Source organism: Mauremys mutica, chromosome 13, assembly GCF_020497125.1.
Source record: "Mauremys mutica isolate MM-2020 ecotype Southern chromosome 13, ASM2049712v1, whole genome shotgun sequence".
In the NCBI taxonomy this organism is placed as follows: Eukaryota; Metazoa; Chordata; order Testudines; family Geoemydidae; genus Mauremys; species Mauremys mutica.
Window position 1 is genome coordinate 10,402,579 of NC_059084.1, and position 19,633 is coordinate 10,422,211.

The 19,633-nt window shown below is 42.3% G+C and overlaps 1 protein-coding gene across 1 annotated transcript; it reads left to right on the forward strand.

Annotated features, from left to right (window-relative positions):
• Positions 1-1,413: 1,413 nt before the first annotated feature.
• Positions 1,414-19,432, forward strand: LOC123347946 (androgen-induced gene 1 protein-like). The gene is made up of 6 exons (XM_044985136.1): positions 1,414-1,619; positions 3,051-3,194; positions 5,085-5,186; positions 11,740-11,855; positions 18,660-18,811; positions 19,248-19,432. The coding sequence occupies exons 1-6, from the start codon at positions 1,467-1,469 to the stop codon at positions 19,271-19,273; spliced, it is 693 nt and encodes a 230-aa protein (XP_044841071.1). The 5' UTR covers positions 1,414-1,466; the 3' UTR covers positions 19,274-19,432.
• The last annotated feature ends 201 nt before the right edge of the window (positions 19,433-19,633 follow it).

Below are 19,633 nucleotides of genomic sequence, written 5' to 3' on the forward strand. Positions count from 1 at the left end.
AGATTTACTGGTGTCAATAAGATTAGAATCAGGCATAATAGTGTGATTCTGATCTCATTCAACTTTTACCTTAGTGAAATTCTACTTACTGCAAAGGAATTATTTCAGAGGTGTGAAATCAGAAGCAGGTAGTCATTCTAATTTTAGTGTATGCAAAGGATTACTGGAGAATTATAAAAAGTAGATAAGAGTTGAAACAGTAGGAGAAAAGGTAAGGGAGCAACAGAGAGAGACCTGAGGAACTCTAAAGGCAGATATTAGACTAGGAAAGAATTATCAATAAAGAAAAGCAATTTGGATTCTCTTCCAGAACAGTAGGAGGGACAGAAGATTGGGGGTGGGGGAGATGTTCTTGTTTTGCATCGCTTTTTGCCGGGTATCATATAAAATTAGCACTTGTTGTTAGAAGTGTTTAGTTCCCTATAGCACACAGCTTTGTAATCTCAAACCACTATCATCAAACTAATATATTTATACTTTATTTTCCATGCCAAACTATTTTACAGAAATCATTCACTCACCATAGAAATACAACCCCCTCCAGGGTTCAGTGTGACAATTCCAGTTGGATGCAATAATTTAAGACAGGCAGTGAAGAAATTAGGTTGGCATATGTAATTAGCTAAGATGGAATCCGATCTGGGCACTGGCATTGACTCCACAACTCTTATGAAAAGTGTCTTAAATGACAATATCAGGGACTCTGGTTTCAGTCTTACACTAAGGATGGTGTACGGACATCATGCACATGCAGAATGATGTCATGCCTATCTCAAGAGGCATAAACCCACCCCAAGCCCCACAGACTGAGGTCGTCCACAGCTGAGTCAGGCATTCCTCCAGCCTCATTTGATCCAGGACACCTAAGTCCTGCACTAAAGGCTGATCTCTCCCATCCAGGGGTAGCCAGTAGCAGGTCCCCGTGGGTGGGCACACTCACACAGGGACCACGTCATTTCTCGGTAAATCCCACTGTCCCCTGTATTACTCCACTGAATGAACCACGGTCTGCAGATGGCTGAAGGGTTAGGGGGGAGTAATTCTGGGCTGCCCGTCATCCCCCGCTCCCCTAACCCCCACTCCCCGCACGGACGCGCATTCCTCGCTCCTGTGAAATGAAGAGGCGTCGCCACAAAGCGCCTCACCTTGCGAGCCTCACAACATGGCGTCGGGCGGTGTTACACCGTCACAGAGCTCAACGAGGTCGCACAAGATGGCGGCGGCGGGCGGGATGACGCACGCGCAGAGTTCACCACACGGGATTAGGTCCTCCAGTGAGGGGAGGAGGCGTTGGAACGCGCCTCATTTGCAGACCCACCCAAGATGGCGACGGGATGTCTAGCTCGTGCGCGGAACGCTCGGAAGAAGGGGGCATGTGTCGCGCATGCGCAGCGCGCCTCACCCGCGCGTGCGGAGGGGGGGGCTTGTGAGGGAAGGGGGAGTCGCGGCTGTGTGGCCCACCCAAGATGGCGGCGCGGCTCCTGACCTTCGTCCACCTGTGCTGTTTCCTGTGGGCCTCGTTCTCACTCTCTCAGAACGTGGGCATGCCCCACTCCCTCCGTAGGGAGAGCGAGAACACCTACGGCGGCCGCTGGAAATACCTGACCTTCATCAACCAGGTGCCGGGCGGCCTGAGCGGGGGTGGAGGGAGGAGACCGGCTGGGGGCGCTAGGCCCGTTACGAAGGCGGGTGGGGGGTAAGAGGGAGGTCTCACCTGGGGGTGGTAGGTGTGGGCGGTAGGAGGGCAAGAAGGAGGGGTGGCTTGAATGTTGCAGAGGAGGCAGAGGGAGGCCTGGCTGGAAGGGGAGTCGGTTTGTGCCAAAGGGGGCTCAAGAGGGAGGCCTGGCTTGAAAGTTGCAGTGGACAGGTGTGGGTCAAAGGGGGTGCAAGAGGGAGGCCTGGTTTGTGGGGAGAAGTAGGTGTGAGCCAAAGAGCACACAAGGGGGAAGCCTGGCTTGATGGTTGCAGGGGGCTGGTGTGAGCGAAAGTTTGGGAGAAGGACCGGCGTTAGGAGGGGACTGAGTCATGTGGAGGGAACCTGACGTATCATAACTTGATCTATGTTTCCATTGTTATTTGAAAAATTAAAATTAAATTTAAATTAATTTTGAAAATTAAATTATCTCAGATAAAAGTAACTGGAAATGTAAAAGCAATAATGACAATATCCAGCCCTTCCCTTGTGCTTCTCTTCTTTGGAGTCCTTTACAATCATAAATTTAAAAAAATCAAACAGTATTTTGAGGATATATTATCACCTAACTTCTGTAGAGAATTCAAGGAATTTTTTTCTCTCTTCAAAAAAAAATTTTATTTTTTTTTTGCTTAGGAAAAAATAGCAGCTGATTAATTCTAAATAACTTAATTTTATAACAAGAAACCAAATAAAATAGCTCGTATAAAATGTGAAATTTTGAGACAATGGAGATAGAAGATGTTCACATTGATAATTTGGGACTTGATTTTGCAATTCTTGCTGCTCACAGAATTCCCATTGACAACAGTTTTGCACAGGGACAATGTGCATATAGAGCTAGGATCAGATGCCTGCACTTTAAAAAGTTTGAAAATCCATTACTAAAATGCATGTTTAGAATTAGTCAGAGGATAAAGTTTCCAAAAGCAAGGAGTAAGTGAAATTTATAGGCCTGAGCCAAAATAAGGTAGGATAAGACTCCTTTTGAGTCATTGGGAATTTTGGCTGTATTAGAAATACAGAATTTTGCCCTTTATCCTGAACTGGTAAGATGTCATTATAGTAGATAGACTAGAAACACGAACAATTGAGTGTTTTACTTTCTTTTCAAAAGAAGTTTAAAGCCATTATAGTGGCAGTAAATGTATATGTGAACAAAAACAAGTATATTGATTGAAGAGTGAGGCAACAGGCTAGGTAAACATGAATAACTTCCAGGGCAAACGTTATATTAACTTAAAATGTTTTCTTCTTTGGAAGACTAGAGAAGAGTAGTAAAATCATATATTTGTAACCAAAATAATGTATTAAAACAATTTCTTAATATGTTTTCTTCATTTCTTAATACATTTAGATTCTGCAAACTCTTTTGTTTGGAATATGTGTCATAATTGACTTTGCTCATATGTTCATCCCTGCCACAAAGAAGAGTGTGTCATCCAGATTGTTGCCTCCAAGAGACTTCATCTTCTCAGTGCTAGTATTCCCTGTTGGCTTAGTAAGTAGTTCCTACAAACAGGACCCCTCTCAAATAACTTTAGAAAAGACAGACGATATTAGCATGTCCAGATTAAACTGACACAGCTGAAAGCCGTAATATTTTATACACCATTTTGTTTAGTTTCAGACATAACAACAGGTCTAATTTATCCCTAGCTCAATTGACTCATAGCCCTGTTCTACACTGTGATGGGATCAATTTAAGATACGTCAACTTCAGCTACTCTGTTCTCATAGCTGAAGTTGGGTATCTTAGATCGACTTACCTCACGGCACGGGGCCGACTGCCACCGTTTCCCCGTCAACTCCGCTTCCGCCTCTCGGCAGTGATGGAGTTCCGGAGTCAACGACAGAGTGATCGGGGATTGATTTATCTTGTCTACACTAGACGCGATAGATCAATCCCCGATAGATCGATCACTACCTGCCGATCTGGCGGATAGTGAAGACCTGCTCTCAGTGTATATTGGATAGGAAAGGATCATTTTGTCTAATGTGTTACCAGCTTTTTGAAACATATGGACACAAAGAAAGGGAGAAACTGTATTTCTGTTGAGTTCACTTAGGGCCTACCTTTCTTTACATAAGTAATCCTCATGAATGGGGGTACTCATATGAATAATGACTATTTATATGAATATGAGTTTGTGTTATCAGATTCCTAGATTGAGGCCTTGTCTACCTGAGAGAGGTGCTCCGATGTAACTAAATTGGTTCAACTCCCTTAGGTGGACATTCTTAATCCAGTGTACCTTATTTTGATTTAGCTTATGTCGGCAAGGAATGAGCATAAATTAAATCAAGAAAAGGCACTGATAAATTGAAATAAGTGTCCACATAAAGGATTTTGCACTAATTTAACTGAATTGGTTTCTAAACTGGGTCCATTAAATCAGTGCAACTTTCTTGTGTGGACAAGGCCTGGGATTGTCTTGAGTTCTATGAACAATGGAGCTTAAGAAAAAAATTTCTTCAGTTTAGAAAATATAAAATATGCATATCTTAGGAATTAAGGAAACATTAGATTATAAAATTGCTACTGTAGCTCCTGTACATGTCTCACTTTATCTTGCTACGAACTCTTTTGTTCTTGGTTAATGATTATCAATTATATTTTATTTTGTATTTTTCAAAGGATTGCTTTGTGTTCTGAGTTCACTAACAGCAAGTTACTGTTAATATTTCCCTCGTTCTTTCAGTACATGCTAACCAAAATGGAGTGCAGATCACCACCCTGTCCTGCATCTACTGACCTCAATGGTAAAATTCCCCTGGACTCTAATGGGAGCAGAATTAATTCCATAAATTCTCCTTTACTTATGCAATAATTTATAGTAGTTTTTCAATGAAGTATACATTTTCTGAATTTGACAGAAAAAAAAAAGATGGAGGTAATTAGTACTAAACTGTCTTAACATCCACCATGTAAACAGAAAAACTTTTAAAAACATCTTCTCTTCAAAGCAACGATTTTGATAAGGAAAAACTCTATCTGAATAGTCCTGTGCACAAAGTTTAGTAATACAGTAGAACCTTAGAGTTACAAACACCTCATGAATGGAGGTTGTTTGTAAATCTGAAATGTTCGTAACTTTGAGCAAAACGTTACTTTTTTTCAAAAGTTTACAGCCGAACATTGACTTAATACAGCTTTGAAACTTTACTATGCAGAAGAAAAATGTTGCTTTCCCTTTATTTTTTTAGTAGTTTACGTTTAACACAATATTGGACTAAATTTGCTCTTTTTTTGGGGTCTCTGCTCCTGCCTGATTGCATTCTTCCGGTTCCAAATGAGGTGTGTGGTTGACTGCTTAGTTCATAACTCTTGTGTTCGTAACTCAAGGTTCTACTGTATTTAGTTTTATTTACATACAGTTTTTTATCTCAGTTTGTAGCTGTTACTTTTTGGACCCTTTATGCATATGACAGAGAATTGGTATACCCTAAAGAACTGGATGAGATTAATCCACCTTGGCTTAATCATACCATGGTAAGCAGATAGTGTTTCTTTCTTGAGGTCTTGGGTTTGATGTTTTTTCTCTTTATGGTATTTTCGTTATTATATATGTACAATACATGCAGTTTGAACATAACAATAACTTGCAGACAATTTAGTGTACAAATTTCTTCTGGTATTCCGCACTGCATCAAGTGTAGATATCAGGGTCCTGGCCTGTAGCCCTACCAGAGCATCTCTAAACTGTAACTTCTACCTTCTCTACCACTGGTGGAGATGCACCAGTAGTAACAAGAATGGAGGGGGAAAGACTAGTGTAGACCCAACCCAGGACTCTGTGCTGTAGGGTACAGCTACACTGAAAAAACTAAGCAACCAACCCTACAACAACTCTCCGGGTTTCAGAGCCCAAGCTCCAACCTGAGCAGAAATGTTTATATTGCTATTTTAGCCTTCATAGCGTGAGCCTAATGGCATGTCTACACTAAGAAATTAGGTCAAATTTATAGAAGTTGATTTTTTAGAAATCGATTTTATACAGTCGATTGTGTCCCCACTTAAGACCATTAAGTCGGCAGAGTGCGTCCATAGTACCGAGGCTAGCATCAACTTTTGGAGCATTGTACTGTGGGTAGCTATCCCACAGTTCCCTCAGTCTCCGCCGCCCATTGGAATTCTTGGTTGAGCTCCCAATGCCTGATGGGGCAAAAACATTGTCGTGGGTGGTTCTGGGTAAATGTAAACACCCCCCCCCCCCCCCCGCCCTCCGTGAAAGCAGCGGCAATAAATCGTTTCTCGCCTTTTTTCCTGGGTTACCCATGCAGACGACATACCACGGCAAGCATGGCGCCCGCTCAGCTGATCATCACCGTATGTCTTCTGGGTGCTGCCGGACGAGGTATTGCATTGCTACACAGCAGCCGTCCATTGCCTTTTGGCAGCAGACGGTGCATTATGACTGGTAGTCGTCGTCTCCTGGGTGCTCTTTTAGCCGACCTCAGTGAGGTCAGTCGGAGGCACCTGGGCAGATGTGTGCTCCTGGCCAGCCTCGGTGAGGTCGGTCAGTGGCGCCTGGACATAAATGGGAGACGACGATGGCCAGCAGTCGTACTGCACCGTCTTCTGGCAAGCAGCCAGGAGACGACGATGGCCAGCAGTCGTACTGCACCGTCTTCTGGCAAGCAGCCAGGAGACGACGATGGCCAGCAGTCGTACTGCACCGTCTTCTGGCGAGCAGCCAGGAGATGACGATGGCTAGCAGTCAGCCTGCACCATCTGCTGCCAGCCTACGATGTATAAGAGAGATGCAGTGGATCAAAACAATAAAGTGACCAGATTTGTTTTGTTTTCATTTGTATTCATTTGCCCTCACCACCACCACCCCCCGTGAATAGTGGGGGGAGGGATAGCTCAGTGGTTTGAGCATTGGCCTGCTAAACCCAGGGTTTAGAGTGCAGTCCTTGAGGGGGCCATTCTGTCTGACAACCTGTAAGCCAACCCTGTAAGCCATGTTGTCAGTCGCCCCTCCCTCCGTCAGAGCAACAGCAGACAATCATTTGGCGCCTTTTTTTCAGCACAGACGCCATAGCACCGCAAGCATGGAGCCCGCTCAGATCACCACCGCAATTATAAGTACTGTAAACACCACGCACATTATCCTGCAGTATATGCAGTACCAGAACCTGCAAAAGCAAAAACAGGCAAGGAGGCAATGGCAGCGTGGTGATGAGAGTGATGAGGACATGGACACAGACTTTTCTCAAAGCACGGGCCCTTGCAATTTGGACATCATGGTGGTAATGGGGCAAGTTCATGCCGTGGAACGCCGATTCTGGGCCCGGGAAACAAGCACAGACTAGTGGGACCGCATAGTGTTGCGTGTCTGGGATGACTCCCAGTGGCTGCAAAACTTTCGCATGCATAAGGGCACTTTCATGGAACTTTGTGACTTGCTTTCCCCTGCCCTGAAGCGCAAGAATACCAAGATGAGAGCAGCCCTCACAGTGCACAAGCGAGTGGCAATAGCCCTGTGGAAGTTTGCAATGCCAGACAGCTATTGGTCAGTCAGGCATCAATTTGGAGTGGGCAAATCTGTCGGGGCTGCCGTGATCCAAGTAGCCAATGCAATCAAAGAGCTGCTGATATCAAGGGTAGTGACTCTAGGAAATGTGTAGGTCATAGTGGATGGCTTTGCTGAAATGGGATTCCCTAACTGTGGTGGGGCAATAGACGAAACCCATATCCCTGTCTTGGCACCAGAGCACCAAGCTAGCGAGTACATAAACCGAAAGGGGTACTTTTCAATGGTGCTGCAAGCACTGGTGGATCACAAGGGATGTTTCACCAACATCAACGTGGGATGGCCGGGAAAGGTACACAACGCTCGCATCTTCAGGAACTCTGGTCTGTTTCAAAAGCTGCAGCAAGGGACTTTCTTCCCAGACCAGAAAATAATGGTTGGGGATGTTGAAATACCTATAGTTATCCTTGGGGACCCAGCCTACCCCTTAATGCCATGGCTCATGAAGCCATACACAGGCAGCCTGGACAGTAGTCAGGAGCTGTTCAACTATAGGCTGAGCAAGTGCAGAATGGTGGTAGAATGTGCATTTGGATGTTTGAAAGCACGCTGGCACAGTTTACTGACTCGGATAGACCTCAGTGAAACCAATATTCCCATTGCATGCGCTCCACCGTATCTCTGAGAGTAAGGGAGAGATGTTTATGGTGGGATGGAAGGTTGGGGCAAATTGGCTGCTGATTACGCACAGCCAGACACCAGGGCGGTTAGCAGAGTACAGGAGGGCGTAGTGCGCATCAGAGAAGCTTTAAAAACCAGTTTCATGACTGGCCAGGCTACGGTGTGAAAGTTCTGTTTGTTTCTCCTTGATGAAACCCCCCCTCTTTGGTTCACTCTACTTCCCTGTAAGCTAACCACCTTCCCCTACCCCCTTCGATCACCGCTTGCAGAGGCAATAAAGTCATTGTTGCTTCACATTCATGCATTCTTTATTCATCACATAAATAGGGGGATAACTGCCAAGGTAGCCTGGGAGGGGTGGGGGAGGAGGGAAGCACCGGGTGGGATGTGGGAGGAGGGAAGGAAAAGGCCACACTGCACTTTAAAACTTATTGAATGCCAGCTTTCTGTTGCTTGGGCAGTCCTCTGGGGTGGAGTGGTTGGGTGCCCAGAGGGGGCCCCCCTCCATGTTCTTGGGCGTCTGGGTGAGGAGGCTATGGAACTTGGGGAGGAGGGTGGTTGGTTACATACATCCATACACCAGACCATATCAGTTTGTTCCTCCAGTAGCCTCAGCATTGCCTCTTGCCTTCTTTCACCAAGCTGACGCCACCTATCATCTTCAGCCCGCCACTTATTATCTTCAGCCCACCACCTGTCTTCGTGTTCATATTGTGCTTTCCTGGACTCTGACATTGTCTGCCTCCACGCATTCTGCTGGGCTCTTTCAGTGTGGGAGGACTGCATGAGCTCAGAGAACATTTCATCATGAGTGCATTTTTTTCGCCTTCTAATCTTCGCTAGCCTCTGGGAAGGAGAAGATAGTGAGTGTTGAAACATTTGCATCTGGTGGAGGAAAAAAAAGGGAGAGTGGTAGTTAAAAAGACACATTTTAGAGAACAGTGGGTAGACTCTTTCATGGTAAACCTTGCTGTTAACATTACATAGCACATGTGCTTTCGGTACAAGGTCGCATTTTTCCTCTTATTGAGGGTATGCCAGTTTGGTGTGAGAGATCTTTCAAGCAGGGCCGGGCAACAGAATTTGGCTTCTTTAACCTTCATAAGATGTGGGAATGGTTTCAAACAGCAGCAGCACCCTCATTTCCCATACCAAGCAGCCGTTGGGTTGGCCATTTAAAATGGGTTGGCTATTTAAAAGGAGGCGGGGCTGCGGTTTTCGGGTTAACATGCAGCACAAACCCAACTAACCCCCCCCACACACACAGACACACCCAATTCTCTAGGATGATCGCTTCACCCCTCCCCCCACCGCATCGCTAACAGCAGGAAACATTTCTGTTCACCCACAGGCAAACAGCCCAGCAGGAATGGACACCTCTGAATGTCCCCTTAATAAAATCAGGTGCCCCTCTGAATGTCCCCCTATTTCAACCAGGTGCCCAGGAATGATATTCTCCTGAGCATAACACAGAGAAATAAAGAACTGATGTTATTTGAATGCCAGCAAACACCGGGACCTAGGCTGCCATGCTTTGTTATGCAATGTTTCCAGACTACGTGCTACTGGCCTGGCATGGAGGACGGAATAAGGCTGCCCTCCCCAGAAACCTTTTGCAAAGGCTTTGGGAGTACATCCAGGAGAGCTTTATGGAGATGTCCCTGGAGGGTTTCCACTCCATCCCCAGACATGTTAGCAGAGTTTTCCAGTAGCTGTACTGGCTGCAAATGCCAGGGCAAATTAATCATTAAACAGGCTTGCTTTTAAACTATGTATAATATTTACAAAGGTACACTCACCAGAGGTCCCTTCTCTGCCTGGCGGGTCCAGGAGGCAGCCTTGGGTGGGTTCAGGGGGTACTGACTCCCGGTCCAGGGTGAGAAACAGTTCCTGGCTGTCGGGGAAAACGGTTTCTCCGCTTCCTTCATCATCATCTTCCTCATCCCCAAAACCCCATCCCTGTTGCGTGCTACTCCATTGACAGAGTCAAAGCACAGGGGTGGGGTAGTGGTGGCTGCACCACCTAGAATGGCATGCAGCTCATCATAGAAGCAGCATGTCTGGGGCTCTGACCCGGAGTGGCTGTTTGCCCCTCTGTTTTTTTGGTAGGCTTGCCTCAGCTCCTTAAGTTTCACAGTGCACTGCTGTGGGTCCCTGTTATAGCCTCTGTCCTTCATGCCCTTTGAGATTTTTTCAAATGTTTGGGCATTTCGTTTTTTTTTAACAGAGTTCTGATAGCACGAATTTGTCTCCCCATACAGCGATCAGATCCCGTACCTCCCATTTGGTTCATGCTGGGGCTCTTTTGCAATTCTGGGACTCCATCATGGTCACCTCTGCTGATGAGATCTGCACTCATCCACAGATCGCCACACTGGCCAAACAGGAAATGAGATTCAAGAGTTTGTGGGCCTTTTCCTGTCTGCCTGGCCAGTGCATCTGAGTTGAGAGCACTGTCCAAAGCAGTCACAATGGAGCACTCTGGGATAGCTCCCGGAGGCCAATATTTTCAAATTGCGACCATACTACCCCAAATTCAACCCGGCAAGGTTGATTTCAGCGCTAATCCTCTCATCGGGGAGTACAGAAATCAATTTTAAGAGCCCTTTAAGTCGAAAATAACGGCTTCGTCGTGTGGACGGGTGCAGGGTTAAATCGATCTAATGCTGCTAAATTCGACCTAAACTCATAGTGTAGACCAGGGCTAAGTCAGCTAACCCAGGTTTGGAGACTTGCTGCTGCTGGGTAGTGTTGGGGGGCGGGGGCGGTGCTTTGGTTTTTGAGCTTAGTTTCTCATATGAACAGCTAGCTGCCTCTTTCACTGAATATCACCTGTCCTGTGCACGGAATTAGGCAGGGTGCATGGATAAAACAGTATGAAGCATGTAATTAAATACTGTATTATAATATATACATGAAAGGGGGCAGAATTAAGGCTGCACAAGTCTTTTTCATTTTCTGATATTTGGGTGCTTCACATTGCAACCAGAACATTCTTTTAATCTGTTTTTGTATGGAGTGTAAATCTAATTATCTAGATCAGGGGTCGGCAACCTTTCGGAAGTGGTGTGCCGAGTCTTCATTCGTTCACTCTAATTTAAGGTTTCGCGTGCCAGTAATACATTTTAACGTTCTTAGAAGGTCTTGTTCTATAAGTCTATAATATATAATTAAACTATTGTTATATGTAAAGTAAATTAGGTTTTTAAAAACGTTTAAGAAGCTTCATTTAAAATTAAATAAAATGCAGAGCTCTCCGGACCAGTGGCCAGGACCCAGGCAGTGTGAGTGCCACTGAAAATCAGCTTGCGTGCTGCCTTCGGCACCCATGCCATAGGTTGCCTACCTCTGATCTAGATATATGAATTCCTTAAATCTTGTAGAACATCCACAGATAAATCTGTAAATTGCACAGTAACTTGTCCTATATATTATGGGCCAGGTCCAAAGCACGTTGAATGCAGTTACATGATTTAGTTATTGACTCTCTAATTTGTCTCATTGGTTCTGAGCCAGCATCATGTCAATGACAGCTTTGCCATTGACTTCAGTGAATATAGGATCAAGTCTATAGTACTCAAAATCAACTATGGGCATTTTATTTTCTGATTAAAAACATCAATTTAATTTTGATTGCATCTCTTGATGGCCTTTAATTTCTGGGGGAGTGGATGCAGCTGTTACAAAGTAGAGATTACATTTGTGAGGGATGGAAGGAATCTGTTATAATTAATAGTTCACCAGAGAAACCTACCAAACAAAAGATTTCATTGCTGTTTCTGAAATTTTCACAGTCAGTGTTTCTGTCATACCATTTTCTACGATATTATTTGTTCATATTGTATATTTCCAAATCTGACTCTTGTATTTGATTTTTATTTTCAGCATACCACTATACTGCCACTACTTCTTATTGAGCTGATTACATGTCCACATAAATATCTTTCTAAATTGAAGGGAATGATAGGACTTAGCATCTTTGGTACTTCATACCTCACATGGTAGGCATTCCCTGTTTCTCAGAAACACATCAGCAACAAGAAGCATAAAGAGCAGAATGCATGTGTGTGTTTGTGGTTTTTGGCATAATATTTATTGCTTTTCTTGATGAAATTACCATAGTGTATCTTGGTTCTTACACTACAGTATAATCAGATACAAATACTTTACAAGAGATAATAAAAATGCATGCTGCAGTCACTTTTTTTTTTTTTAAACTACAATAGTGTGGTCCCACAGGGCACACTCCTGATTCATGACCAGTATGGTTCCAAATACTACCTCCATGTGTGCTTTGGAGAGAGCTGCTGCAGAGCACTCTTCTATGGCAGATGTAGTAGCGAATCTTCGTGTGTGGCCTTTATGTGGAGTGCCCCACTGTGCTGCGGAACATCTATGACCAGTAAATATGACCCAAAGAGAGATTTGAACTACTTAATTTTTTCAAAGTCAGTGATAATGTTGAAACCTAATAATGACAATTTGAATAGCAACATGGTGAACTATTTCACTGCTTAGTGTATTAGCAAAACATCCATGTAAAATATTTATTGATTATGGTTGGATTCCGTCAAAAGACATTCCATAAAAATAGGTTTCAAGTTTAGAATATACCAAACATTTGAGTATTCTGTTTAAGTGTCTGATCCTCCACATAGTATACTAGAAGGGAAACAGATAACTAGGTGCAAGAAGAAGATTTCAGAGGAAAATGAAAGATGTCAGGAAGCTGGAAGGATTCAAATAAAGCAAAGCAGATTAAATTTAAAGTCTTTTTATTGATTAAAAGATACAAATCTGTTATTAGACGCCTTACTGTTTTCATTTGTTCTGAGTAAATTTGCTTTAAGAAAAACCTCTATAGATTTCCCCCAAAATTTTACAGACTCGGAGAAAAAAACTTTGCAAATTTTCCTTCAAAATTCCTGTAACCCTGCTCAATATGAATAGTAAACTGTCATAAAATAACTGCTTAAATTTAGTCACTGACCTTTCAAATGGTTATTCATCTGATACAGGCAAGTTGTCAGTCTATCTTTATTTATTTATTTCATTTTAAACCGAACATTAAAAATATCTATCCTGAACATTAATCTCCTTTCACCTAATTATAAATATAATTACATGAATATGAAACTAGTATTTTAACCATAAGTAGCCAAAACTATAAGAAAATAACCAGAAATCTTGAATCCAAATATTCCTCCACTACACTCACCGTTATGAGCCCTTAAAACACCATTTCTTATCCAAAAGCCTGGGTAAAGAGGTGGGCTTTGCAGCTTGCCCTGATCAGCACATTTGAGTTACTTTGGCTTGGGGAGGGGAGTAAATTCCAAAGTTGAAGGCCCCTCAGAGAATGCCCTGCAGGGAGCTCCTATCCATTGCATAGAGGGGACTCCTGTTCAAACACCTGTGTTTACTGCAACTATGGTACTATAGTCTGAGGAGTAATGTAGTCTCTTAGGCTAGGTCTACATTGTGCACCTTACAACAGCACGGCTGTGCTGAAGCATCCACAGGGTTGTAAGGTGCCCAGTGTAGCCGCTCTTTGTCGCCAGGAGAGCATCTCCCGCCAATAAAGCGCTGTCGTCATTAAAACTTTTGTCGTTCAGGGCGGTGTTTTATTCACACCCCTGAGTGACAAAAGTTTTAACGATGAAAATGCTGTGTAGACGTAGCCTTAGTGTATGTCTTCACTGTAGTACCTAAACTAGCTACATTGGCATTAGCATGGCTAAAAATAGCAGTGTAGATGTGGTGGTGTGGGCTTCAGTGTAGGCTGTACAAGCACATCGAAGACCCTGGGTACTCACTTGCTTTGTTGAAGGCTGCATTGTCACATCGACACTGCTGTTTTTACCTGTGCTACTTAGATGTATCTACCTGAGCTGTAGTCACACCTCTGATTGCATTGTGCATGTATCCTTCAATACATTGGTCCAATCCAATTCAGACTTTATAGCTCAAAACCAGCACTTTAAACTCCACCTGGAAACCAACAGATAGCTAATGCACATCCCAGAGTAATGGGATCACATATAAATAAGCCATCACATCCTGTACCAGCTTCTAGGTTGATTTAAAATGTATCCCCATGTAGGATGCACTGCATTAGAAAATCTTCAAATGGAAAAAGTGTGGATTACAGAAGCAAGCTCCACATCCAGAATTCATCACAGTACACTGCTACTGTATGAACACAACATTTAGTGATACACCTGAATTGAAATGACAACCTCTATAAACATATAGTTAAAGTACTGCTGCATGTACATGTATATAACATGAAAAAAGTTGAACTAAAGAATAGCTACAATGTCATATTCCTTGGGCTTGGTAACATAGGATCAGTGTGTCCCCTATGCACAAATTACCCGCATAGATCGCTGGAAACTCTTCTGAATTCCCTTCCCAGTGCAGCTTTTCTGTTATCATGTCCTCATGCAGAGCTCCTCTCCCTACTTGACCAAACTAAAAGGTGAGTCAGATACCCAAAACAAGTGGATCCCACAAAATCTGCTTGGATATCAGGGGAATATGTAAAGGAAAGGATTATATGTGCAGAGCCTTTGTAGTTTTCTTCCCCCGATGGCTCTTTCCACTCTTCCTGGCAGCCTGGCCTGTGATGGAGCCTTGTTGCCAAGGATGCATTTAGGGAGGATGTATGGAGAATACTCACTGAGATGGGAAAAACAATCTGGTCCTTAATTCAGTCTAGTAAACACTACAGGTCTAGTAAACACTACAGCAGTTTGGTATTAGAGTTTGCTTATGGTATTACATTATTTGTATAAGACCTATACATTGTAGTTTTTAAGTGTTATTTTTGGATTCCATCCTCTACTCCCTCCCCATCCCCTGATTTTGCAGTTCAGAGTTTTTCATCAAAATACAGATAAACAACTCTAACATTTCTGAAGTTCTGTTTATGTCTAAATTCTCTGTGGATCTTTAGTCGTATATCTTCAGCCATGGAACTTGTAATAAGGAGGAATTTATATTGGTTCTAGGCAGATATTCAGCACTATGAAAGAAAAATACTTGCTTTTTTTCTTCTGTTTGCAACAGTGTCTTGTGCTGGCACTTGTAATTGATGTTTTCTGCTTATCACAAACATCCTTCTAGTCTGGAAGAAAACAAGGAAAGTCTTAACAGCTGTGATAAATAAAGAAGGGGGGAGCTCCCTTTTATAAACATCCCACTGCTAACACCATGTCACGGCTGAATCCCCACTCTGTCACTCCAAGTGCAGAAAGTGGGGGCCCACAAGGATTCTAAAAATTAATACTTGCCACTCCAGGCTTGCATTAAACTCCCAAGGTTACAGCTTTTCTCTGACCTTGGCTTGGTAAACACTGCCACCATCCAAATGCAAAAAATACCCCTTGGATCCAAGAAGGAACACTTGGGAATTCCTCCCTGTGGCGTACCCTCAAGCCCTTTCACACACACACACACCCCGCCTCCCGGGGAACAGCTGAGAAAGAAAGGAAATTAGCGGTGCTACCAGCTAATCAAACAACACCAAAAATCCAATCCTGTTCTTTTAAAAAGGTACATTTTATTAAAAACAAAAAGGAAAAAAATACATCTGGAACTTAAGCTTTTGCTAGATTTTAAAAGAGCAATTTCAAAAATTAAGCACCCAAACTAGCTTCCTTGGGGGTTTAGCTTAAAAGTTACAAGCAAACAAAAGCGTCAGGGGTTAGCACAGAGGAGTCCACAAGCCAGTAAGAAATAAAAGAAATAACCCTAATTGTGTCTTTTTAGACATTCCCTAATTTTACTTACATATCTGAGGCTCCAGATAGTAGGTTTGAGGTATGAATTGATAATCTATAAGAAGAACATAAGAATGGCCATACTGGGTCAGACCAAAGGTCCATCCAGCCCAGTAGCCTGTCTACCAACAGTGGCCAATGCCAGGTGCCCCAGAGTGAGTGAACCTAATAGGTAATGATCAAGTGATCTCTCTCCTGCCATCCATCTCCACCCTCTGACAAACAGAGGCTAGGGACACCATTACTTACCCATCCTGGCTAATAGCCATCAATGGACTTAACCTTCATGAATTTATCTAGTTTTTTTTTAAAACCCTGTTATAGTCCTAGCTTTCACAACCTCCTCAGGCAAGGAGTTCTAACTTAATTTTTAGAATCCGTGTGGGCCCCCACTTTCTGCACTCGGAGTGACAGAATGGGGCGTCAGCCTTGACAACAGCTAAAAGAATGAATGTTTAGGAAATGTTATTTTGAAAGGCTTTACAATAAAGTTCAAACCCTCTTTCTGTTACTGATTTCTATTTTATAACTAGTGTAAATTTCAGTGCAGCTCTGCTTTTCCTCTTATTTGGTTTACAAATTCTCCCACATAACACACTCTTGTTTGATAAGTTTCTCTTTCCTTAGTTTCAGACTTCTCACTGGAAGGATGATGTAGCAATGCATAACTATCTGGTGACATCAGTCCCAAGTGTTGATAGCAGATGCTGCTAATTGGATGCAGAAAAATGAATCTGCCATCCTCTATTTCACGTTACAATTCCATTCTATGCAATATTTGACCTGTAAGCCAAAAGACCTAGTTGGGCTGACACTTATTTACTCTGTGACTTTGGGCAAGTAACTTCATTGTCTCCTTCATCAAATGGGGGTATTAATATCTTCCTCATGCAAAGACGGCTGTTAGGATTAATTCGAAATATTAAAAGAGTTATTTGAAACAAGGCAGCGCTTCATAAGTAATTATTTGTCCCTTCCAGAGCGCTGTCTTTATCATACCTCTGCTGCCTTCCACAGAAACCAGAGAGGGCATAATATTCTCAGATTTATTGCTAGTTTTCTGCAGAGTAACAGATGTAGTTTTGATTCCCGAGATCTTGTTGCTTGGGCCAACAGGCATTGTGAGCACTTAGGGCCAAATTTTTAAAGGTATTTAGGTACCTAACTCCCAATGAAATCAAAGAGAGTTAGGTATCTAAACATATTTAAAAATCTGGACCTTATCCCTGGGGCATGGAATCCTTCCAATTGACTTCTCTGACCAATTATGAGGTAACATTGATTGGGAATGAAGGTCGGTTAGTCCTCAGATGGAAGACTGGCAGCTACTACATGGGGCCTCAAAGGTGGAAGTGAAGAAAATATGGATGATTCTGTGCTCAGCAGGGGATATGGAGGACTTATTAAAAATCTTAGCAACTCTTTAGTTATACATTTTCCAGTTGTGGCACAGCATAAAATATTTAAACAACAGTGACAATAAAATGTTCCTAGGGTTGAGGCAGTTCTGTACCTATTATAATGTCTGTGCCAACTGTAACGCAGAATTCTCTGGTTGTGTGGATTTGTGTTGCATCTTTAGGGTCACATGTTCAAAGGACATCCAGTCCATACCCATGCAAAACTTGTTCATGCAAAAACAACATTGCTTAATTACCAATCATAAGAGGTGGATAGGCTTTCAGTGATGACAGTTTTCATTCAGAAATGCTTTTGTTTGCTCATACACATAGAATTTGGTTTTCTGTGCACAAACAGTTGGATGTGTAATTCACCATTCAGTTATCTGTTACTTACCTTCTAGTGGACAGAGGTTTATGAATGTGCTACTGCTTACACCTAGAGAACAAGTGACAGAGGCTTGTGTTTTTAGGCACAGGTTCAAATCCCACTGTTAGCCCAATTGAGGTTAGCTGCATATATCCAATGTTGAAGGTCCTCTATACCAGTGGTTCTCAAAGCCGGTTCGCCGCTTGTTCAGGGAAAGCCCCTGGTGGGCCGGGCCGATTTATTTACCTGCCACTTCCGCAGATTCAGCCAATCGCGGCTCCCACTGGCTGCGATTCACCGCTCCTGGCCAATGGGGGCTGCAGGGAGCGACGCGGTCCGAGGGATGTGCTGGCCGCCCAGTTTGAGAATCACTGCTCTATACATTTCTCACACATGGATACATTTTCAGAAGGGCTCATGATCAGCCTCCCATTTTGCAGACTAATTTTTACACTTCATAATATGAATTCAAATTTGCATATTTGCACCCACAAGAATCTAGTTAGAGGTTCAGGTACCCTGATTTGTGCTGACAATTCAGTTGTGGATACAGAAGTGTTTGCACAATCTTTGTGGACTTGTCTTGCACGAGATTTTGAATATGTGGCCTTCAATATTGTTTTATTTTAATATTCTGTGTTTAAATGACAGTTGGAATGCACACACACTTGAAAGAACATCTGATAGTAACACAGGTTGGCACAATGAAGAATTCTGTACTGATTCTTTCTTGTGTGCACATATGATATATACTGTAACTTGTTTGGCAAATCTGCAGTTTTGTAACTTTAAGCAATGGCTGAAAAATGCTTTGCCAATCTCTGTTCAGAAGTGCCAGAGAATTTGAAACCATTATTACGTGTCATTGTTTAAATGATAGTAATTATATTACATTTGACTCTTAGAGCCTTTCATCAATAATCTCAGATTACTTTATAAATATTAATTTATCCCCATTACACTCCAGTAAGCCCTCTTACATTGCTGTTAATGCAGAGAAAAGTTTAAATAAAAACAAAGCTATTTTAATTTTAACTGAAAAATATAAATATTTATGAGCATTTTGGAAAAAAAGTGCTTGAAAATTTAACTAATTTACCAAACGTTCCTTTTAAATGCAAAATTAAAACTGACAGAATTGAGATTTTCATATGGCTTTAGAAATAAAGCCAATTTATAATCTTCAAGCAAACTACAATGTAGATATGTCTAGTTCTGTTTCTTAATATTGTTTGTCTTTCATTGCTTTAGGGTACTATGGGTAAATTATGCATCAGGAATTTGGGCATACCCAATTTTAGAAGTACTAGGTGTACCTGGAAAGGCGGTACTTTTTACCATTTCCTACCTTGTAATGATAGGATTCTACTTACTTGGAGAGCATCTAACAAAGTTATTATGGGGTAAGCAGTGCAGATAATTTTCATTGTTACAGGATTTTAATTGGGATAAGGACAGTAAATGTGTGTTAGCAGAGAAATCTTCTGTCTAAACCTTTCCCTCACCACATTGGTCAACACAGAGCTTTCTCATCTCTTTCCATAGAACATAAATTTTTTGAATGATTGATTGTATCTAATAAGGAACTTTATAAGTAAATATCTGCTGTTTCAGTGCAGTTTTCATCTCTGGAAATCTAGAATGAAATCATGCTTGAGTTAAAAGCGAGAATGAGTTTAGTGGCCTCAGTTTAGTCTCTAGTTGATATAGAGCCATTAGACAGCTTGAAACAATTCTTAAGGAATAGAAATCTATATTTAGGAGAGTCCCGCCAATGGAAATGCAGGCCAGGATTGAAATGTCCACACTACTTAATTTTAATTTGTTCCTTTCTTGCAGGTGACTTTCGAAAATATAAGAAGTAAGCATAGAGAGGAAGCTGAAAATAGGTCACAAAAAGTGCGAGTTCATTTATGAACATATTGCATTTTTAAATCGAGATGCCAACTTGCACTGTTTTGAAATATACTCAGTCATCTCTCAAATATATTGTTCAAAGCAATAAAAATATTTCTATACTGATAAGCAGTCAAGCAGTCTATAAGGAAAAAAGCTAATTTGTAATCAAGATTTCAGTGCTTCTAACAAACTCCCACTCCAGTTATATAGAAAAAATGGTTTACATATATATTCCTGCCTGTATCTCTGTGTGTACACATGCACATACATGCACAGGCCAGGAGAATGCTTGGCATTTTTTACCCAAGAAGATCTGGTTCTGGCTA

Bases quoted from the DNA above. Each gene is read 5' to 3' on its own strand.
- LOC123347946 (XM_044985136.1), top strand. From the start codon at position 1,467: ATGGCGGCGCGGCTCCTGACCTTCGTCCACCTGTGCTGTTTCCTGTGG. The intron at 1,620-3,050 runs GTGCCGGGCGGC...TAATACATTTAG, and splicing joins ACCTGACCTTCATCAACCAG to ATTCTGCAAACTCTTTTGTT. The intron at 18,812-19,247 runs GTAAGCAGTGCA...CCTTTCTTGCAG, and splicing joins TCTAACAAAGTTATTATGGG to GTGACTTTCGAAAATATAAG.